Raw genomic sequence first — 18,960 nt, 5'->3', positions numbered from 1 at the left:
AGCCTGGAAATCTGGACACTGTCTGCTTTGAAAATCATCCTTTTCTCAAATTGGCTCAGTCTCCTTTAAGCTAGGAGGAGGTCTATTAATGACCAAACATTTTCAAAATTTGTGATTAAGGTTTGAACTAAAAATGATAATGACACTGTGTTTGTTGTTTGATATTAAAGCATTACAGTATTAAATGGGTTGCTGTCCTTCTTTGGATGCATCCTCTGAAGTCCTTAGATTTTTTTGCAGACAGCAGCAGATTTTCCTCGTAGACTTTTTTTTTTTTTTTTTTGGATTTTGCCTGCTGTTTTTACCAGACTGGTAAACATCCCCATAACATGATTGCTCTGACACCAAGGGTTACAGTAGGGGAGGTCAAAATAACACAAGGCATTTCCTTGTGCTAGTCATTGCATAAAGCTGCAAATAAATAGGTCTGTTCTGGTTTCATCAAACCAAGGCAACTTTTCCAATTCTGTCTCTGAGTCAATGGTATGTTATTATGCAAACCCTAGTCGAGCCTTTTCAGTAGTGCGTTTGAAGCAAAGATTTGTGCAGCACTATGGGTGATACACGGACAGTTCTTTAACCATTTTGAACTTTTTAAGTGTACAATCCATTTTGATTTGTCATAGGAATGAAATATTGTAGCCTCACTGTTGTGTCATACTTTCTTAATATGTTTATTGTAAACTGTATGTGCTTTGGGGCCTTTCGAATACCTTTTATATCACACTAGCTGTGTAAGCCCGTGCTGTAAAAAGCCTGGGCTCCTGGAAACCATTGAAATCATCAGGAAAAAAAATGAAATGCAGAGTCGGCGCTTTCATTTTGTGGGTGTGCTCACCCCACTTGTCTATCAGCGGCTAAGCGAGTTTCTCTCTCCTCTGAGGTTTCATTTTGCCGATGTGCTCACCCCACTTGTCTATCAGCAGCTAAGCAGGTTTCTCTCTCCTCTGAGGTTTCATTTTGTCGATGTGCTCACCCCACTTGTCTATCAGCAGCTAAGCGGGTTTCTCTCTCCTCGGAGGTTTCATTTTGCCGATGTGCTCACCCCACTTGTCTATCAGCAGCTAAGCGGGTTTCTCTCTCCTCGGAGGTTTCATTTTGCCGATGTGCTCACCCCACTTGTCTATCAGCAGCTAAGCGGGTTTCTCTCTCCTCTGAGGTTTCATTTTGTCGATGTGCCTGCCTCGCTTGTGTTTTAGCGGCTAATTAAGTTTGTCTTTCACTTTGGTGATGGAGTCGCTTTCTTTCAGCTTCATGCTGCAGCCTTGCTCTTCCTTCTTCTTCCAGCTCATTAACTTGGGGTCACCTTGCCGGCAGACAGACACAAACACTTCCACGCATAGACGTTTATATATTATACACGGTTAGCACTGCAGTGTGCACCAGAGTCCTGGCTTTAAATCCCAGTCATCTCCTTTTCTCAAGGTGTTTTTTTTTTTTCTTTGAATGTTTGTATATCTCAGAGACATTCATATTACGCTAACTAGTGACTTAGAATCGGCACTGTGTAAGTGAGTGTGGTAAGTTATTAAGTATGCACTGCAATGGATTCCTTGAGCCACATACAGTAATTTCCTCTTCTGAGCTAAATTAAACTTGTTTCAAAATGGGTAGATCAGTTGAATTTGAACACCTTTTTCTGACAAATGCCTTTTATTTGTCTCACCCTATGTTTGAAAATTCTTTTCTTTCATCTTGATGTAATTTTTATCATAAGCTGTACTAAACAAAAATGTGACTTACTTTAGTTGCACTTAAGTGAGTTAAAATCATAATTATCTGACTTCCGAATATCATTGATTTTAACCACACGCTGTTTACCATTTTTCTGCCAAGGGGATAATGACTTGATTTTATCGTACCATTAGACTTTTTACGGCATTGATCAATACAAAAAAAACTCTTGTTTTGAGTAGGTTACAGTTGTTTATCAGTATTGAAGACTTGGGACAGTGTACAGTGGTTGGCTCTGCTACCTCAAAGTTCTTTTTAAAAAATGGACCGATCACTGCCTTTGATATATTTGTACATTTTGGCTGTGTAGGTTGTAGTCTGTGTTACAAATAAATACAGATTATCTTAAATTATTACATTGAATGATGTGAATCAGTGTGGGTGTGCATGTAAGTGTATGCCCTGATATGTACCGGCTCCCCATCAAGATTGAATTGCTGACTTGTGCCAAATAATATTGTGTTCTGTCTCCTCCCAACTCCCATATTGGATTAAATGGACTCAGTATATGATGGACGTACATTGTGACAAATTATGAGGAGATGTGTACTATGTATTACATTGCATATTTCTTAAAAAATCGATTGAATTAGAAAGGCCAGCCTATGTATGGCCGCCATATTCAGCCCTGAAGTTTCTGTTTAACATAATAGTCCCTTTAATCACAAATTACTTTTTTTTTTTTGGCTTGAGGCTTTCCAGCAGCTGATCCAAAAATTTAATTCCAGACAAATCCTCCTGTTTAAACTTTTTTTTTTTTTTTATTGTGCTTTCTTCCGACTTGGCTTTGCTTAGTTCCCTGAAGGCCTATTATTAAATTAACAATATATTCCATTATGGAATTTAAATGTGAAACTAGAAAAGATTTGTTTTTAAACATAGAACCTAGGTATCACTATGGTAAATATTGTCTTAGGCTACAGTGCTGAACAATTAAACAGAATTATCCATCCATCCATCCATTATCCAACCCGCTATATCCTAACTACAGGGTCATGGGGGTCTGCTGGAGCCAATCCCAGCCAACACAGGGTTCAAGGCAGGAAACAAACCCCAGGCAGGGCGCCAGCCCACCGCAGAAAACAGAATTATATTAGATTCTACATGTTTGACAAGGAGAAGAAGAAAAAAAATTCACAGATGAACATAGTCTTAAATTGGGACATACAGTATATGTAGGCAACTGTGGATGTTTGGTCATTGGCAGCTATGACAATTTTCAGAAATGCAGACAAGCAGGGAAATGTTCAATATTCTTTTTCCTGCTTTGCTTGCTCACAAAGATGGTGGTGTGCTACTCTGGAAAAGGGATGCAGGATAGGTGAAACAGAAACTGATAGACAACCTTGGCTATTCCACTCATCTCCATCATACATTTATTTAAGGTTGTGAGGGTCGGGCTATTAGTCTCCTTGAAGTATATCAAATAGTCATATTAGATGTACTATTTACTGCAGATCTTGCTTCGTTTCTGCCTGTAAATCTTCCCAGGTTCATCTGAGGATGATGGGCTCATATGGAATATCGTGAGACTGAACTCCTAACGTGATCTTATTTAGCGGACCCCATGCTGATACAGAGGCATTTGAGATTATTAGTAATCTATGAAGAGCCACCTAGGCTGCATGTCACAGCGTTACTAGGTCCCTGCCTTCACCAAAGGATGCAGAGCGAGGTAATTGACATGCTTGAGCTTCAGGAATAAAAGAGATGCTATACAAGTTTTTCGGACAGAGTGCGTACCACCACTTTAGTTATATTTGAAGGAAATTCGTTTAGTACTTGCTGGGGCTTGAAAAATGTAAGCCAGACCACTTTGTGGTAACCCTTGAACTCTAGGGACTGATTATAAACGTTCATCAGAGTAATTTTAATATTAAAATCAAATTATTTATATACATGATTTTAGCTTTTTGGAGTAAGAATGGAAGGGTTGCGTTGCCTGTAACAACACGTTTATTTTAACAGGTTTGGTATTTTATCTCTCTTCCCTTTCTTTTGTGTGTTTGTGTGCTCTAGAAGCACAATCATTTGCAGATGTAAGAAACCTCTTTATTTAATATGGTCTGACCTATTTTTCTTCACAATTTGCTAGTCGTTCTGATGCCCTGAGATAAATGTACCATCTTTATCTGATAGATGAGAAAAGGGCAAAGAGCCATGCAAATGAGGCACAGTAGAACCAAACAATTGAGAGACAATACTGCTTATTGCAAATAAGAACCTTGATCTAAGATTGCTTGTCAGCAGTTTATGCGGACAGGAACTGAGTGTCTCATCTGTTGTTTTCTTTTTTCTATTTATTTGAAGTTTAAACATTCAATTGTAAAATAATCACACAAACCTTAAAAGGGAAAAACCGAAAAGTAGAAAAAAAACTTGCTTTAAATGTACTCTCCGGACAAATACATTCAATTCTGAGACGAGGTGCCATGGTATCATTGTGAGAAACACTGTTGAAAGAAATTGTGGTTTACACCATTTTTTTTTTGTGCTGCTCAAAATCTACTTTGTGCCTCATTCTTTTGTAAAAACCATCATAATCTAAAGGGTTCTGTTGGGATGGTTTATTACATTAAAATAAATAAAGTCAAAAGAGGAAGATGAGGCTGTCTGCTAGATAGAGCTGAAATCAAATTCCTTGTCCGAAGCCGTAACACCTGAGTTGGTCTCTACTACTTAGTCCTTAAATGATAGCTACTAACAGTTTTCATGGGATGTTTTCACAGATATAATTATAGCTTATTTTGTTTCAGGAACTTGTGGTACTTGTTGAAGAAGATCTCCTCTCCCAGGACAAAGCTGACATTAGTGCCGGCCCACATCGAGACATTACTTTCCTAGAGGTGGGCTGTGGCTCAGGTGCAATTTGTCTCAGTTTGCTTCATCTTCTGCCACGGGTGAGGATTACAGCTGTCAAGAGTGTCTTAATCTCCTTGTTTTTCACTGCTTTTTTTTTTTTTTTTTTGAACAACTTGATTACTCATTTTTTTATGTTGTAATAAAAAAAACATAATTTGTACAGTCAAGTTTACTGGGTAGGTGGCACCTTATTTCCATTTGGACTGAATCAGTTAGTGTTGATATTTTATACGTCATCCAAGGTGTGGATACCCACCTTGTTTTTCACACAGAGTGGATTTGACATTTTATTACCGTATATACTCGCGTATAAGTCGGGTCTTGAAACCCGAAAACTCGATAAAATCAGACCCCAACTTATATACGCCTGTTCAAAAATATGACACTTACATTTTTTTTTTTTTTTTTAATACATCTTCTTGGTTCCTTGAGTCTCACACCAGTTTCTCAGACAGATCAATCTTTATTACAGCAGCGCAGATAACAATTTCTTTAGCCACTTCAATGACTTTTAATTTAAAACCAGCTTCATATTTTCTTCTGATCGAATGCTCCATCGTAGATAAGGGATGCTCTTACGATAAAGGTATATGAGGGTGTGAGATGCAAAAAGCACAAAACCGTGCAAACATTGCTTCAGTATAGTTCGGGTATTACCGTGTGTCACGTAGGAACAATACATCAAAACAAAAAGGCTGTGTGCTCCGGTTATTCTCTCAGGTGGCCATTAGCATATCATAATCTCTTGGACTAATAGCATGAGTTTTCCACATTTGACTTATACAACCAACATTATAAAATATGGTAAAATCAAGCCCCGATTTATCTGCGGGAGAACTTAAATGTAAGTATATACGGCAATTTTACCTGAAGCATGACCATATGTTGTTCTCATGCTGGTCTGCGCTTGAACTGGGTGGCTAGTTTCCTCTCAATAGTTTTGAAGAACAGGAAATATGTTATTGGGATAATTAAATTTTGGTCTTTTGGAACGCGGAGGTTTATACTATAAAAATGGTTTACAGGAGTAGCAAATTCCACAAAATATTTCCCTAGGTAGGCCATTGGCTGGTAGAAAAACTGTAAGATAATCTTATGAGGTAAAACCTTTAAGCCCATCTTGTATGCTGGCAGATAATTACATAAATGTTGTAACTGTTATCCATTCTTTATAAAATACTAGCGGAATACCCACGCTTGGCAGCGGAGAAGTAAAAAGAAAAGGAAACATTTTAATAATAACGTAACATGATTGACAATGTAATTGTTTTGTGATTGTCATGAGTGTTGCTGGCATATATACATATATACACACACACATATACTATGGGGTGCCAAACAGGCAAATAAATTGATTTTGTGAATATATAAATTCGGCGTCAGAATATATAAAGTCAAAACTTTAATATATAAAGTCATTCCCGAATATATAAAGTCAAAAATTGAATATATAAAGTCAGCGTCGGAATATATAAAGTCGGCGCTGGAATATATAAAGTCAGCGTCTGAATTTATAAACTCACTCCTGAATATATAAAGTGAAAGTCAAAATCTATTGATTGAAACGACTCTGAACTGAACTAAGTTAACAAAAACGTATTCAGAAAAATAAATTAAAAAAACACTGTTCAGTTAATGTTTTGAAAATGATGCATGTGCCCTGCCCAGGATTGGTTCCTGCCTTGTGCCCTGTGTTGGCTGGGATTGGCTCCAGCAGACCCCCGTGACCCTGTGGTCAGATTCAACGGGTTGGGAAATGGATGGATATTCTGACACTGACTTTATATATTTAAGTTTTGACTTTATAGATTCCAGCGCTGACTTTATATATTCCAGCGCTTACTTTATATATTCCGAAATATTGCAACGCCGTCTTTATATACTCCGGATTTGACTTTATATATTTGGGAATGACTTTAGGCTATATATTCAAGTTTTGACTTTATATATTCAGAAACAAGTATTGACTTTATATATACCGACGCTGACTTTATATATTAAAGTTTTGACTGTATTTATTCCGACAGTGACTTTATATATTCAAGTTTTGACTTTATATATTCGCGAATGACTTTATATATACAAGTTCTGACTTTATATAGTTAAATGTAGTCATCATTGCATAAGTTTTTCTTTACCATAGAAATTTAAAGACTAAATTCAACTTCCATTCCTACCAAAGATATTTCTGGGGACTAAATAGAAGCTACTTATATCCAAATTCGAGCTATTGAGCTGTCGCCTGCCTGCCTCAATAAATCACCCTCGCTTCGCTCTTACTTTTTTACCGTTCATTTAATCATGGCTAGTGGCGGAAAAATTATAAAATGGAAGGAGGATTACACGGAGGATGGCTTTACCAAAACAATTATTGATGGCGAATCGATTAATCATAAAGCTTGAATTAGTGATCTGTTTTTCTGTGTTAACCTCATATTTTTTCATACTTCTTCTCAAACCAAGGGGGTGTGAGGGTAAAATGAATCGGGAAGTGCTGATCAATGTAATCGGTGTACCAGGAAATCATGCATTGACAGAAGTTCCCCTTTGCTTGTGATTAAATGCGTGATTTTTAATGCGTTATGGAGCACATGCATCGAAGCTTCTCGGCTGTGCTTGTGCTAATAAAAGGAAACATTTTAAAAATAGCCGCGGAGCGCAGCTCAGAGCGAAATGAGGTGATTGGGAGGGGAGATGATGACGTGACTCCCCCACCTGCCTTAACTGTCAATCCCTCACAAACACAGTCTCTCGGAATTTGCATAAGCACAGCCCTTCACCTGCAATTTTAACTTAGTTACAAAGTGATCAAAACTCTCGTTTATATCCTGCGTCCTCTCATTAAACTTGTATCCCGCATTACCTGAGGGCATGACGAACGCCAGCGGCAGCCTGTCTATGAACTTAATTTAAAGTTTAGGTTTACACCGTGCTTTGTTTCCGAAGTAGCAGCACTCATGAATATGGTTGTATGTGTGACTCGCTCGCTTCTTATTGTTTCGCTGCCTTCTCAATTGTATAATGCATGTTTTCTTCAGCGCTTTTTGGAGCTCTTCCTGGCTTTCTACGTAATGCGTTGACAGTCAGTTCACGTGATTACGTGGGAGGCGTGATGATGTCACACGAAACTCTGCCCCCCACGGCCTTCGAGCTCAACTCCATTACAGTATATGTAGAAAAATAGCTTCCAGTTATGACCATTACGCGTAGAATTACGAAATGAAACCTGCCCAACTTTTGTAAGTAAGCTGTAAGGAATGAGCCTGCCAAATTTCAGCCTTCTACTTACACGGGAAGTTGGAGAATTAGTGATAAGTGAGTCAGTCAGTGAGTGAGTGAGTCAGTGAGGGCTTTGCCTTTTATTAGTATAGATTACAATTTTACAGTTGTGTGTTAAATGCCTCTCCATTTTTTTTCTGAACAATTAAAAAGTTATTTCAGCCAGGAGTTTGCCCATTCTGCATTATCCACCTTTTGTTTTTACTTACAAGTGCAACTCTGCAGCTAATTACAGTGAGTTGTATTTTTAAGCATTAATGCAGGCTTCCAGTGAATTATGATTAATCTGTACAATGTCATTTCCTCTCCCAGGCCTACTTGCTATCTATTTGAATGCAAATGGCAATGTTAAGTCTTGCTGTTCTGTTTTTTGTACAAGCAGCCAGTTCATGCTGCACTGTACCCATAATAACTTTGGTTTCTCACTTGTGCTTGAACTTTCCGAGTCAAACTGCTTCCTATTCATTTTGGATGGCTAAGCAAATTCTGTTTACATCTCTTGTTTGTCCCCCCACACCCCACCCTCTGGGCCTGTTCATATAATTCTAACAATTTTGACAGACAAAGTCCCTACCTCTGGAATTCATCTTTAAGAAGTGTGAATAGTTCTCTTTTCATATGTTGTCATTATAGGTTTAAGTGGTCATTATTATCACAGTGAAATTCTTACTTACTTGTGCTATTCAACATGCAACACATTAGCACTCTCTGTTTCCATAATTAGTAAATGTAATTATGTTACCTTGAAACCTTTTAAATGAAGCATTAAAAACTAATGAATTTGAGAAGTTTTGATGCATCAACCAGAGGCATTATCCTCACCATACTGTCAGTTATTTTATAGATTCAGGCCTCTGAAGTTCTGTGCACTTTTTTCCTCTCACATTTTCAGGCAGTAATTTCATTTGTGCATCTCCTGTCACGATTTTTTTTACTCTGTTCTTGCTCTAAAATGATTGGTAATCAGTTTGAAATGAAGATCTTCATGTCTGTTATCAGGTCTGGGTGTTTGGTTTGTATCTCGGAAGACTTGTGCTTATAATAGGATGGTGTCTTTTTCCCAGCTCTTAAATTAGCCTGAGGTGATAATAGCACTCTTTACTTCTAATTGTCATCCTCAACTTTTTCCTTCTTCAGATCCATGCCATCGCAGTTGACAAAAGTGCAGAGGCTATCAATCTGACTAGAGAGAATGCAGACAGGTAACTCTCTTTCCATTTGGTGCTAAGAGCAATGCATAGAACTCTTCATGTGCATCTGATCAGAAACACTCTGTCTTGTAGACTAGGACTGTGTGATCGCTTGAATCTGCTCCAGATGGACATACTGTTGGGTAAGAATCTCTCTTTTGTCTGCTTTCTTACATCATGTACTGATTAAGGTTTTTAGGGACTTTTTCAGTGCTCTTCACTTATTAAATCTATTTTAAAATTTACTTAAATTGGCTCAAGATCATGTTTAGCACATCAGATGAAATGGAAAGAAACAACCCAGCTGGCTTTTGATTTCTAGGAAATGCCTTCTTCATTTTTGTAAGTGGGAATACAGTGTTCTCGAAAGGAATGCTTCTATTCCAGAAAGCAGTTTTTGTGAGCTGCAACTAAAACATTCATTTAATCTTTAGGGTTTTCTCAGAGTCTGCCAGTTTTAGTCCTGCTGTGTTTGCCTTTTGAAGAGGGGCTGAATTTTATTATGTATGGCAAACAATTTAGCAAAGCCAGGGAATTAAACAAAACATTCATCATTCTTAGAAATAAAACGAAAACATCTATGCGTTGTCGTAAAGCCACACCTAATTTTAACTCTTAAAAAGAACAAAGTAAGGAGGCGCAGAACACGACAAATGAGAATGAAAGTATGTAATCCAGGTAAAGTTTCATCCTAACACTGAAGGAGCTTTGGCTAGAGTTAATCACTATGTTTTGATATCCACTAATGAAAGAATAGTTAGTGTCCCGACCTTAAACACTACCTTTCATACCATATGATTTTAATGATCCGTTTGGTCAATTAGTTTGTGCTAGCAGACTTTATTCTTAGTAATGCACTTACAAGAATGTTCTGCAGTATGCATTAGATGTAATACCTGACAGTGACCCTGAAATCTCAGTTTAAATATAGAGTTCTGTAGAAGACATATTTGGGACTGGTGTTTTTTGCATGCACATCTTCATTTGATTAGACAGTTCCAAGAAATGTTTGTTTTACTTTGTAGTCTGACGTTCATTTTTACATATTTGTAAAGCCCAAAGATACTTCTGCATCTTTGAGTAACATAAACCTAGCATTGTTAAGCCTAGTTAACCCAGCTCAAAATGTAGCCAATTTATGCTCATGCAGGGCTATTTTAGAATTCTCAAGTAATGTTATACACAGGACTTTGAGAAGAGAGAGAATTTGAACCCAGCAGGCTAGATCTGTAAAGCTGTGCTGCCCGTATGACCTTAAGGGGTTGATTCGCAAGTATTGAACAGTAGATGATTGAAAAGTTAACTTGTACTGAAAGACAAAATAAAGTTTTTATTAGACATAGAGAAAAGTCTAAATTCATGTATTTGCATCAAGCAGAACTGAGGTTTCTTGCATTATTTTTAGACAGTTGCGTGTTCCCTCTCCACATGACATTAATGTAATGTGCAGAGGCAAGATTATTTCACTTCAGTTCTTAAAGTCTCTTCATTGCTTGCCAGTTACATTTGGCATCAATTTCAGTTTCATTTTCTCCATTCTATTCACCTCTCTGGACCCACTCCAGTTTGCTTACCATCCAAATCACTCCACTGATGATACCCTCTCTTATACCTTGCACGCTGTACTGTCTCACCTGAACACCAGGGATACGTATCTCAGAATGCTATTTGTTGATTTCAGCTCAGCGTTCAACACAGTCATTCCCCAGCAGTTGGTGAGAAATCTCTCTCTGCTGGGCCTTGTCACTCCTCTGTGTAATTGGATTTTGGACTTTTTGATAGAGAGGCCACAGTCAGTGAACACTGGCAGCAGAATATCTAATTTTATCAGGCTGAGGACAGGTGCCCCCCAAGGCTGTGTGCAGAGTCCACTATTGTTCACACTGCTCACCCACGACTGCAAGTCTGAGTCCAACGTCATTGTGAAGTTCATGGATAATACCAATATAGTGGGCCTCGTCAGCAACGATGATGACACATCCTTCAGAGCGGAGGTTGGATTTCTGGTGACATGGTGTGGCGAAAATCTCAACATGTTGATACGACAAAAGAGATGCTTGTCAATTTCAGAAGAATATCAGCTGACTGTTCACCTGGATTACATACTTTCATTCTCATTTGTCGTGTTCTGCGTCTCTTTACTTTGTACTTTTTAGAGTTAAAATTAGCTGTGGCTTTATTGCAATGCATAGATGTTGTCAGTTTATTTCTAAGAATGATGCATGTTTTATTTAATCATCAATGACTCTGCCGTGGAGAGAGTCAGTAACAACACGTTTCTTGGGGTGTATATTTCTGATGATATCTCCTAGACAATCAACACCAACTTTGTTGTCAAGAAGGCACAACAATGCCTCTTTTTTTTCTCTGGAGACTGAAGCAAATCTGCTTGCTACAACCCATTCTTACCACCTTTTGCAGAAGAACTGTGGAGAGAGTTCTGACAAACTGTATCACAGTGTGGTTTGGGAACAGCAAAGTCCATGAGTGCAAGACTCTAACTCATCACACGCATTGTTTGACCTCCTGACGTCCGGTAGAAGATGTCACAGCATTAGAGCCAGAACAGCCCGGCCCTATAACAGTTTCTTTACCCAAGCTGTCAGAATTCTGAACTCCTACATGTCACCTAGTACCATATCCCTATAGCACCCCCCCAATTAGGTACTGTCACTTTGCACTCTGCACTTTAATATGTATTGAGAACCACCGGGATGCGTACAGCCGTCCTAACCCGACACAGACAGGTAGACACAAGTTGTCAGACAGCATACATGGTTTATTTACAGTAGGGGAGTATTTTCTCTCTCCTCACTACACAGTATGTAAGCATCACATTATAATACATTACAACCTCAGTCCTTCTACTCTCCTTCTCTCTTCCGTCCTTCCATCTCTACTCCCTCTCTGGCAAGCTTCGTCCACCTCCACCCGACTCTGGCTCCCTGAATGGAGTGAGGTGACTCCTTTTGTTCAGGTCCTGGAAGTATTCCAGGTGGCTCATTAGTATTATCTGGAATCACTCCCAGGTGTGGTAGACGTCCACTATAAAGCCCCGCAGCTCCCCCTGGCGGCCCTCATGGAGCCCATGAGGGCAGCACCAAACTCCAACTCCCAGCACACCCTATGGGAATATGTGGTGCACACACACACCCAGGAGGTGCCCTCTAGTGTCCCAGGGAAGGTATTGCCTCAATGATGCTCTCTCCCCCAGTTCTTCCATTACATTGGCGTCCTGGCCAGGTAGTGAATGTGGTTGCTCGTCACAGTATATTGAGCATTGTTCAAGCTTTATAGTCCTGCAACACTTGTCTTGTTGTATTGTACTGTTGCTCTGGTTTTGGTAATGTTATGGTGTATGTACAGTATATTGTGTTGCCTATGCACCAGGGACTGTAAGGAATTAAATTTCATTCAGTCATATACTATATTATGTATGTGGATGAATGACAATAAAGTTGAGTTGAAGTTAAGTTGATTTATAAATTTGTGAAAAACTTAGGTCCTCTTCGCTTTTCTAAAGAAATACTATAGGTGGAGTATTTTATAGTACTATAAAAATGGGATTAATACCTTGTAACTCTCAGGCAGATGTAAAAGGTGGCCATCTCATGACACTATTTCAAAATTAGGTGAAAAAAATGTTGGTTTTTAGATGATTTTAGATGGTAAACCTTTAGGGCGTTTAATAAAAGAACTGGAAAAAGAAATATTTGTTAGAAACTAGTAAGTTCAAAGCCATTAAATTAATCCTAAACCAAAACTCCAGATCCTTAACGTAAACCAGAAAATCATAGTCAACGGACAGACACACGAAGGCATAACCCTAACTGGCTGATTCACAAAAGTCACAAACCAGAGTTTTACGAGTTATCCATAATCTTGGACAACCAGGAAGTGCATAATCCCCACCTTTGTACCATCGCAATGCTCACGTCCCACACCATGCACTTCTAGTTGTCCCTGCATAGTCATGCTAAATATAGCACCCATGGAAAACACAATGGCATTACAGGAGAAAGCAATTAATTTTAACACCGGTAAACTAACTCAAAACAAAAAAAAAACAATGTTAGAAGTGAATTGTCATATGAAAACTCGACTTCTCCTTTATGAATTATGTCTAAAACGTTAAGAAAACTCAAAAAACAGGGCAGCTAATCACACCAATCTACTGGTTTTCATTATTTTTTTTATTACTGTACTTTTCACTACAGAATGGGAAACTGGCTCACAGCTGAACAGTTATGCAATGCCAATACTGAACCGACCTGTACTGTTTCGTTGCCTGTCACTGCCTCATCGCTCAGCCAGTTATACTTTGTATTATTGTTAGTCTTATCAGGCATTACTCTTTTAATGATTGTTGTTGCATAGTCGTTACTACTTGTTACTCTCCTGCGTCCAAGGCTATATGTTTATAGCATTCTGTTTGAATGTGTGCGTGACTGTTTAAACAGCTTGATAGTTTTGTTTTTGATGGTTAGTTAAGCTCATTGACTTATGTGGTAAAAGGAAAAACACTCATTTTAATTGGTTGTTGTTAACTGTGAAATGTCTAAATCTGACTTAAATCACTTAACCTAACAGTGTTCCAGTAGTTTGGTTCGTAAAATGAATACTGCATGCACTCTATAAGTTAACTGTTTTGTTATACTGTAATGTTCACCCTGAAAGGGAATATTAAAATAAAGATTTTTATAAGTTCTCAGGTTAAAAAAGAAAAACTTTGGCATGGGAAAGAACACAGTGTTTTATAGTAGATTAGTCCAATGTGCTCCATCTTTCAGGATTTTACTATTGGTTTATTGTTTGACAGATTCACATCAGTTGGTCCGTGAGTGTGGAGCGGTGGATTTTATTATCAGCAATCCACCGTATGTATTCTCAGAAGATATGAATGAACTTGAACCAGAGATTCTCCAGTAAGGACAAATCCTTGTTCTTTTATTAAGTGGACATTTTATCTAACAATCTTTGTCGAGATATGGTTACACATTTTGTTTGAAAGCTCACTGCTGAAATTGGTGTCTGCTAATTACCTAAGTGGCAGATGCAAAAAAAAATTATTAACACGTTTTAGCCAATGTAATAACTTTTTTTGTCTTTTCATTTGGTTGTGTTGTTACGTCTCCTACCAAAAACAAAACAAAATTTGAATCATGCTCTGGTTGTTTGCATCGGATTATATACTGTACATCCTTAGGATAGTGCTGTTTTTTTCTTATTGTAATTATTTTGTCTATTTTTTATTTACTGCCAGTGTGCATTTAAGTTACAGTATATGAGCCATTGGTCCTTGTTTCCTTGTAAGAATGCTGATGTGAGCGAGTTTGTCCCCCCCAGAGTGATGACATTATAAAATATGAAACTGAATCACACCAGAGCTTTTCCACACAATGTAAATTTTACTGCACATAATCCCCAAATTTTTCCTAGCTGGCACAAAGTGGACATGCTGTTTACCACCTCCAACTCCAGCTATTGTTATGAAGAAGCATTCAGAACTGACCATAGCAAAGTAATATGAATTAGATGAATGCACCACGCTTCCTTTATCTCTGAAGGGCACATAAGAAACGTTCTGAACCAGGCCATGCAACAAAAGACTGTATACATCTTCTGTGTAACAAGTGCTTGCAAACACACACACACACACACACACAGTAAGGCCCTCAGGAAACAACAGCTGCCCGTTGTGGGACCCTTACAATGATTGTCTCTTACAGGTATGAAGATTTGCAGGCATTAGATGGAGGTGAGCACGGTTTAGAAGTCATCCAACAGATCCTCTCCATTGGAAAGCAAATACTGAAGAAAAATGGGTAATGGGAATAACCTTGTAACTATTTTCCAGCAAGAATGTAAGGTAACTGTTTCCACTAAACACATCACTAAGGTTATCAGTCTTAAGAATGATAACATTATTCGTGATTGTTTCCCATTATGTAGTTTTAATATAAATTAGATTTTGTGTAAACTATAAGATTTTTTTTAACTACAGTTTGTATGAGGTGTTTTTAAAACAATGAACATTTCCATCAACAGACAGCAGCTTATAAACAATTTACAATTCAAGAAAATGTGCTGGAAATGGGAAGGGAGGTGCACACTACTTCCTTCAAAAAAGAATGGACAGTACAACCTCCTGTTTGCCATGTGTTCCAGAAGAGCATTAGGTAGGGACAACAGCTCAATTGTGAACAGGACTCCCCGCGGACACTGTTGGACAGGGGTCTCATCAGTGGGCAAAATGTCCTGGCATTCTGATTTAAAAGCAGCAGATGAGGCAAGGCAGGAAAAGCCAGAAGAGAATACACTCTTGGCTGCTTCTAGATGGCACAAGGTTCCCGAAGAAAATGGGCCAATGATGCCCCTGTACTAGAGAGATGGCAGTTTGGAGACTGTCTGAAAGATATATCTCTTTAAGGACTAGTAAAGGTAAGGGCCACCAAAGGAGGTTCTGGCTGGAGAAAATGCGAGATGGACCCTGCCCCCAAATGTCATCCCATGATGAACTTTAAAGCTGCCTCCCAGCCATCATAAGGACAGTTTGTGCGGAAGGGTCTGCTGGTTAGCATCTGGAGGAAAAGTGAAAGAGAGTGCTGGGAGGTGCTTTCATATTGTAATATGGTAGATGTTGTAATGGAGCCATTTAAGCAGAGCTAGTAAGGCAGGTATCCAGTGTTTCATTTGCTTATTTTTCTGAGGAGTGTGGACAATCCTGACTGAATAGAGTTTATATTCTGTGTGTATATATGTGTGTGAATGTATTTAAAGATCAAATATATAATTGAAGATTGCCCACTCCTCATTTCAGAATAACCAGAAATCTAAAAGTAGAATGTATTCTTCATATGAAATATTCACATACAGTATGCTTTGCATGTAATGTTAGAATTTTGAAATACAGTTATTTGATGTTCCAGGGTCTTAATATTTACACATTTCTCTCCTTCTGTACAAATCACTTGTACAGTGTCAAGTTTAGGACATCCTTCTCCTTCCAACAAAATGGCATCTTTTTAGTTGTTGGGGGCAAAACTCCATCCTCCATCTTACCTCTACAAAAACACATTTGTCGTCTGACAAAACCTTGCTGCTTCTTGTGCTGAAACTCCATCCTCCCATTTACCTCTTTCAGTGCAGTGTCTGTTCTTCTACAAAAGCATTCCTTGCCCTCCCACCACATGCATTTCACTATCTGACAGAAAGCTGACCTCTGTCAAAGCCTCTGCCTCGGACACAAAAACAAGAAAGATGCAAGCTGGATGCCACAAATGTAAAGTTTTGTAGCATTTTGTGAAGGGTGCAGTTTATGATTGTATTTACTCTATTAGACACTACATATCTGCTTACAGTGTGTTCTTGCTTAGCTCCATTTTGGAACTTGTTTGAGATGTACATTCTGTAATGAAATATGGGAACAGTCTTTGTAAATTATAAAACGGTAGAAAAACGTGTAAGCATCTTTTAAAGGAGCAATGTACTAATCCAATTTTGAATGTAGAAATGTAGAAAAGGAAAAATAAATGAAACCTAAACAGTCAAGGAAGTAAACTTCATTTTACAGTTTGACTCTTTTAGAACTTGCAAAAAGCAGATTATAAAAATGCAGATTACAAACAAACATCAGAGTGAGCAAAATGCCATAAAGCCACAAGGAAGCTTCAATGTGCTGAAGAGTTTTAAAGAAAACAGTTTCCAGGAGAATGAACGTGATTGGCTGGCTAAAATATACTTCTGCCCACGTAATGGAATGAAATAATGATTGGCAGATGCCGATCTCCTATCCAGTGATTGGCCGGTGATTAAACGGCTTTGTGAAAATGATTGATGGCTCTTTCAAAGACCTACTTTACCTGGCTTACTCTCAGATGAACAGTCCTCCCTTGTCCACACATTCAGCATTTCACAATCTGTGCCTTATTTCTTACTTTTTTTAACAAGTAGATGCTTAGCAATATTTGTATTTTTTTAAACATCTGGTTTTGTAATAGCATCTTTCAAAATAAATGGTCATTATGTAAAACTTTTCAGTTATTTTAAATTATACTAGGGGGCTCTGCCCCCTGCTCGCTTCGCTCGCCCACCCCCGGGCTAAATGCACGCTAAGGAGAAGCGGTCAGATCATCTGCTGGCTTGCTGCTGCTGGCGAGCTGCGTGTTCTGCTTGTTGCTTGTCATTGTTTTAAGAGCTGGGAGCACATGAAGTGTGTCTGCCAAATGCATTTTAACAACTGCTAGGTTAGATGTCCACGAACTTGTTTTAAACTCACTGCCTTGTCTCGCGGGACGTTGAAATGTCTCTCGCGGGACGTCAAATTGTCTTCCAAGAAGATCACGTCTCGTCTCCCTAGTCTTCCTCCCAAGATTTTTTTTTTTTAAAATAGAGAGACGATGCATGTAAATATTGTGAAGAGTGCTATAAAAATGTGCGTATTTAGATTTCATAGCCATTTTGTGTTTGTCTCCGTAATGAAAACACTGGACTGAAATCTGAAACAGTTGCTTTCGCATTTATTTGTTTTTCAGTTGCTGTGCTTGATCATTTATCTTTTTATATTAATTTTGTTATATATAACTTTTATATTTAGCTTTTAATTTGTTTACTGATAAAAGCAAATCTTCAAGTGGGTTAAGAGATTTATGAAATGCTTTAAGGATAAGGCTTGAGAGTGAGGAAGAAAGGGTGTTTGAGGCAGTTATTAAAATCATGAATAGTTCCTCGTACAAGAGGAGCACTGTTTGTTCTTCACAACTTGGTGTTCTCATTCCCATTAGAATATGTTTCATAAATAGGAACACTTTATCCAGAGCCACATAACTACCAGAAATATTCAGACCTGAGAAAAACAAGCAGGTGACTATGGAAACTATCCCAGCTACATCATTTTTTTTTTTATAGATGACTTAAATGCTTTATTAATTAATTTGCTAATCTTCTTTTGCATTTGTCAGTCATGTTTTTCTGTATTAAAGCAAGATGTAACCATGTCTGCTCTTGAATAAAGGCAAATATTTCAATTCACCAACCAGGGCCAAACTGCAACAGGAAGCAGTTCATCCGTATTCTAGCCAGACAGTTGGGTAAACCTTCTTGCTGCAGGTTTTCACTCCAGCCAATTGCAATCAGTAATGATCAGTTATTGCCTTTAATGAACATTTGTTTTAAATGGGTCATCTTTTTTTGCTCTATGAATACACCTAAATGGGTGATTTTCTTTTAGTAGGAGAAACAGAGATAGGGAGAATGTTTTTTTTTGTTTGTTTTAAAAAGCCACTGAAATTTAAGCTGGTATTTACTAGTGATCACACTAATAGGTCCAACACTGAAGTAGCTTCAGCCTTCAGTGCTCTTTGCCTCGGAATCCACTTCTTTTGTTAATTGTCTCCACAGAGAAATGTAAAATAAAAGAAACATTACTCCTTAAAACGATGCCAAAACCTGAATATTTCCTAATTTCTTATGAATGTAAATCTCAAACTGCTGCTCTTTACTAAATGTTTATCTCTCTATTATAAAAAGAAATCCTGAAATGCAAAAGCAAGGCTACGATACGTGATCTTCTCTTGGAAGACATTTAAAAGACCCACGAGACAAAAGACACTTGCCACGGAGCATCTTGCGGGGACCGTAAACATGAGACTTGGTGCCAAGAAACTGTCCCAGGGCTGTCTAGCGGGGATGTGGAACATGAGATTCTTGAAAGACATGCCCTACTTACAACAGATATCATATAAGAGCTCATCCATCAAAAAACAGTCAGTCGTGTAAAAGCACGTAGTGCACACACATCCTATGCTCTCAACACATATAAAGTGTATAAGACAATAAGGAGAACAGACATCCAAAGGCATTGGAGAGAAAAAAAGGCAGATAAGAGATTATGAAA

At 38.2% G+C, this 18,960-nt stretch overlaps 1 protein-coding gene across 3 annotated transcripts in view; it reads left to right on the top strand.

Moving 5' to 3' along the window:
• hemk1 (HemK methyltransferase family member 1) overlaps nucleotides 1-18,960 on the top strand; it is a 65,449-nt gene that overhangs the window by 27,865 nt on the left and 18,624 nt on the right. Inside the window, exons 5-10 of one of the 3 annotated variants that reach the window (XM_039771277.1) lie at nucleotides 4,491-4,634; nucleotides 9,013-9,077; nucleotides 9,159-9,208; nucleotides 13,885-13,990; nucleotides 14,795-14,934; nucleotides 15,114-17,145. In XM_039771277.1, coding sequence (XP_039627211.1) covers nucleotides 4,491-4,634; nucleotides 9,013-9,077; nucleotides 9,159-9,208; nucleotides 13,885-13,990; nucleotides 14,795-14,894 — 465 coding nt within the window. In that variant the 3' untranslated portion in view covers nucleotides 14,895-14,934; nucleotides 15,114-17,145. Of the gene's footprint in view, nucleotides 1-4,490; nucleotides 4,635-9,012; nucleotides 9,078-9,158; nucleotides 9,209-13,884; nucleotides 13,991-14,794; nucleotides 14,935-15,113; nucleotides 17,146-18,960 lie in introns of those variants that run through there. The other 2 variants (XM_039771275.1, XM_039771276.1) reach the window with 2 other exon arrangements.

The sequence above is a fragment of the Polypterus senegalus genome, chromosome 12 (assembly GCF_016835505.1).
Source record: "Polypterus senegalus isolate Bchr_013 chromosome 12, ASM1683550v1, whole genome shotgun sequence".
In the NCBI taxonomy this organism is placed as follows: Eukaryota; Metazoa; Chordata; class Cladistia; order Polypteriformes; family Polypteridae; genus Polypterus; species Polypterus senegalus.
The sequence above is the reverse complement of the archived record's forward strand: the minus strand, read 5'-3'. Positions and strand labels throughout refer to the sequence as shown.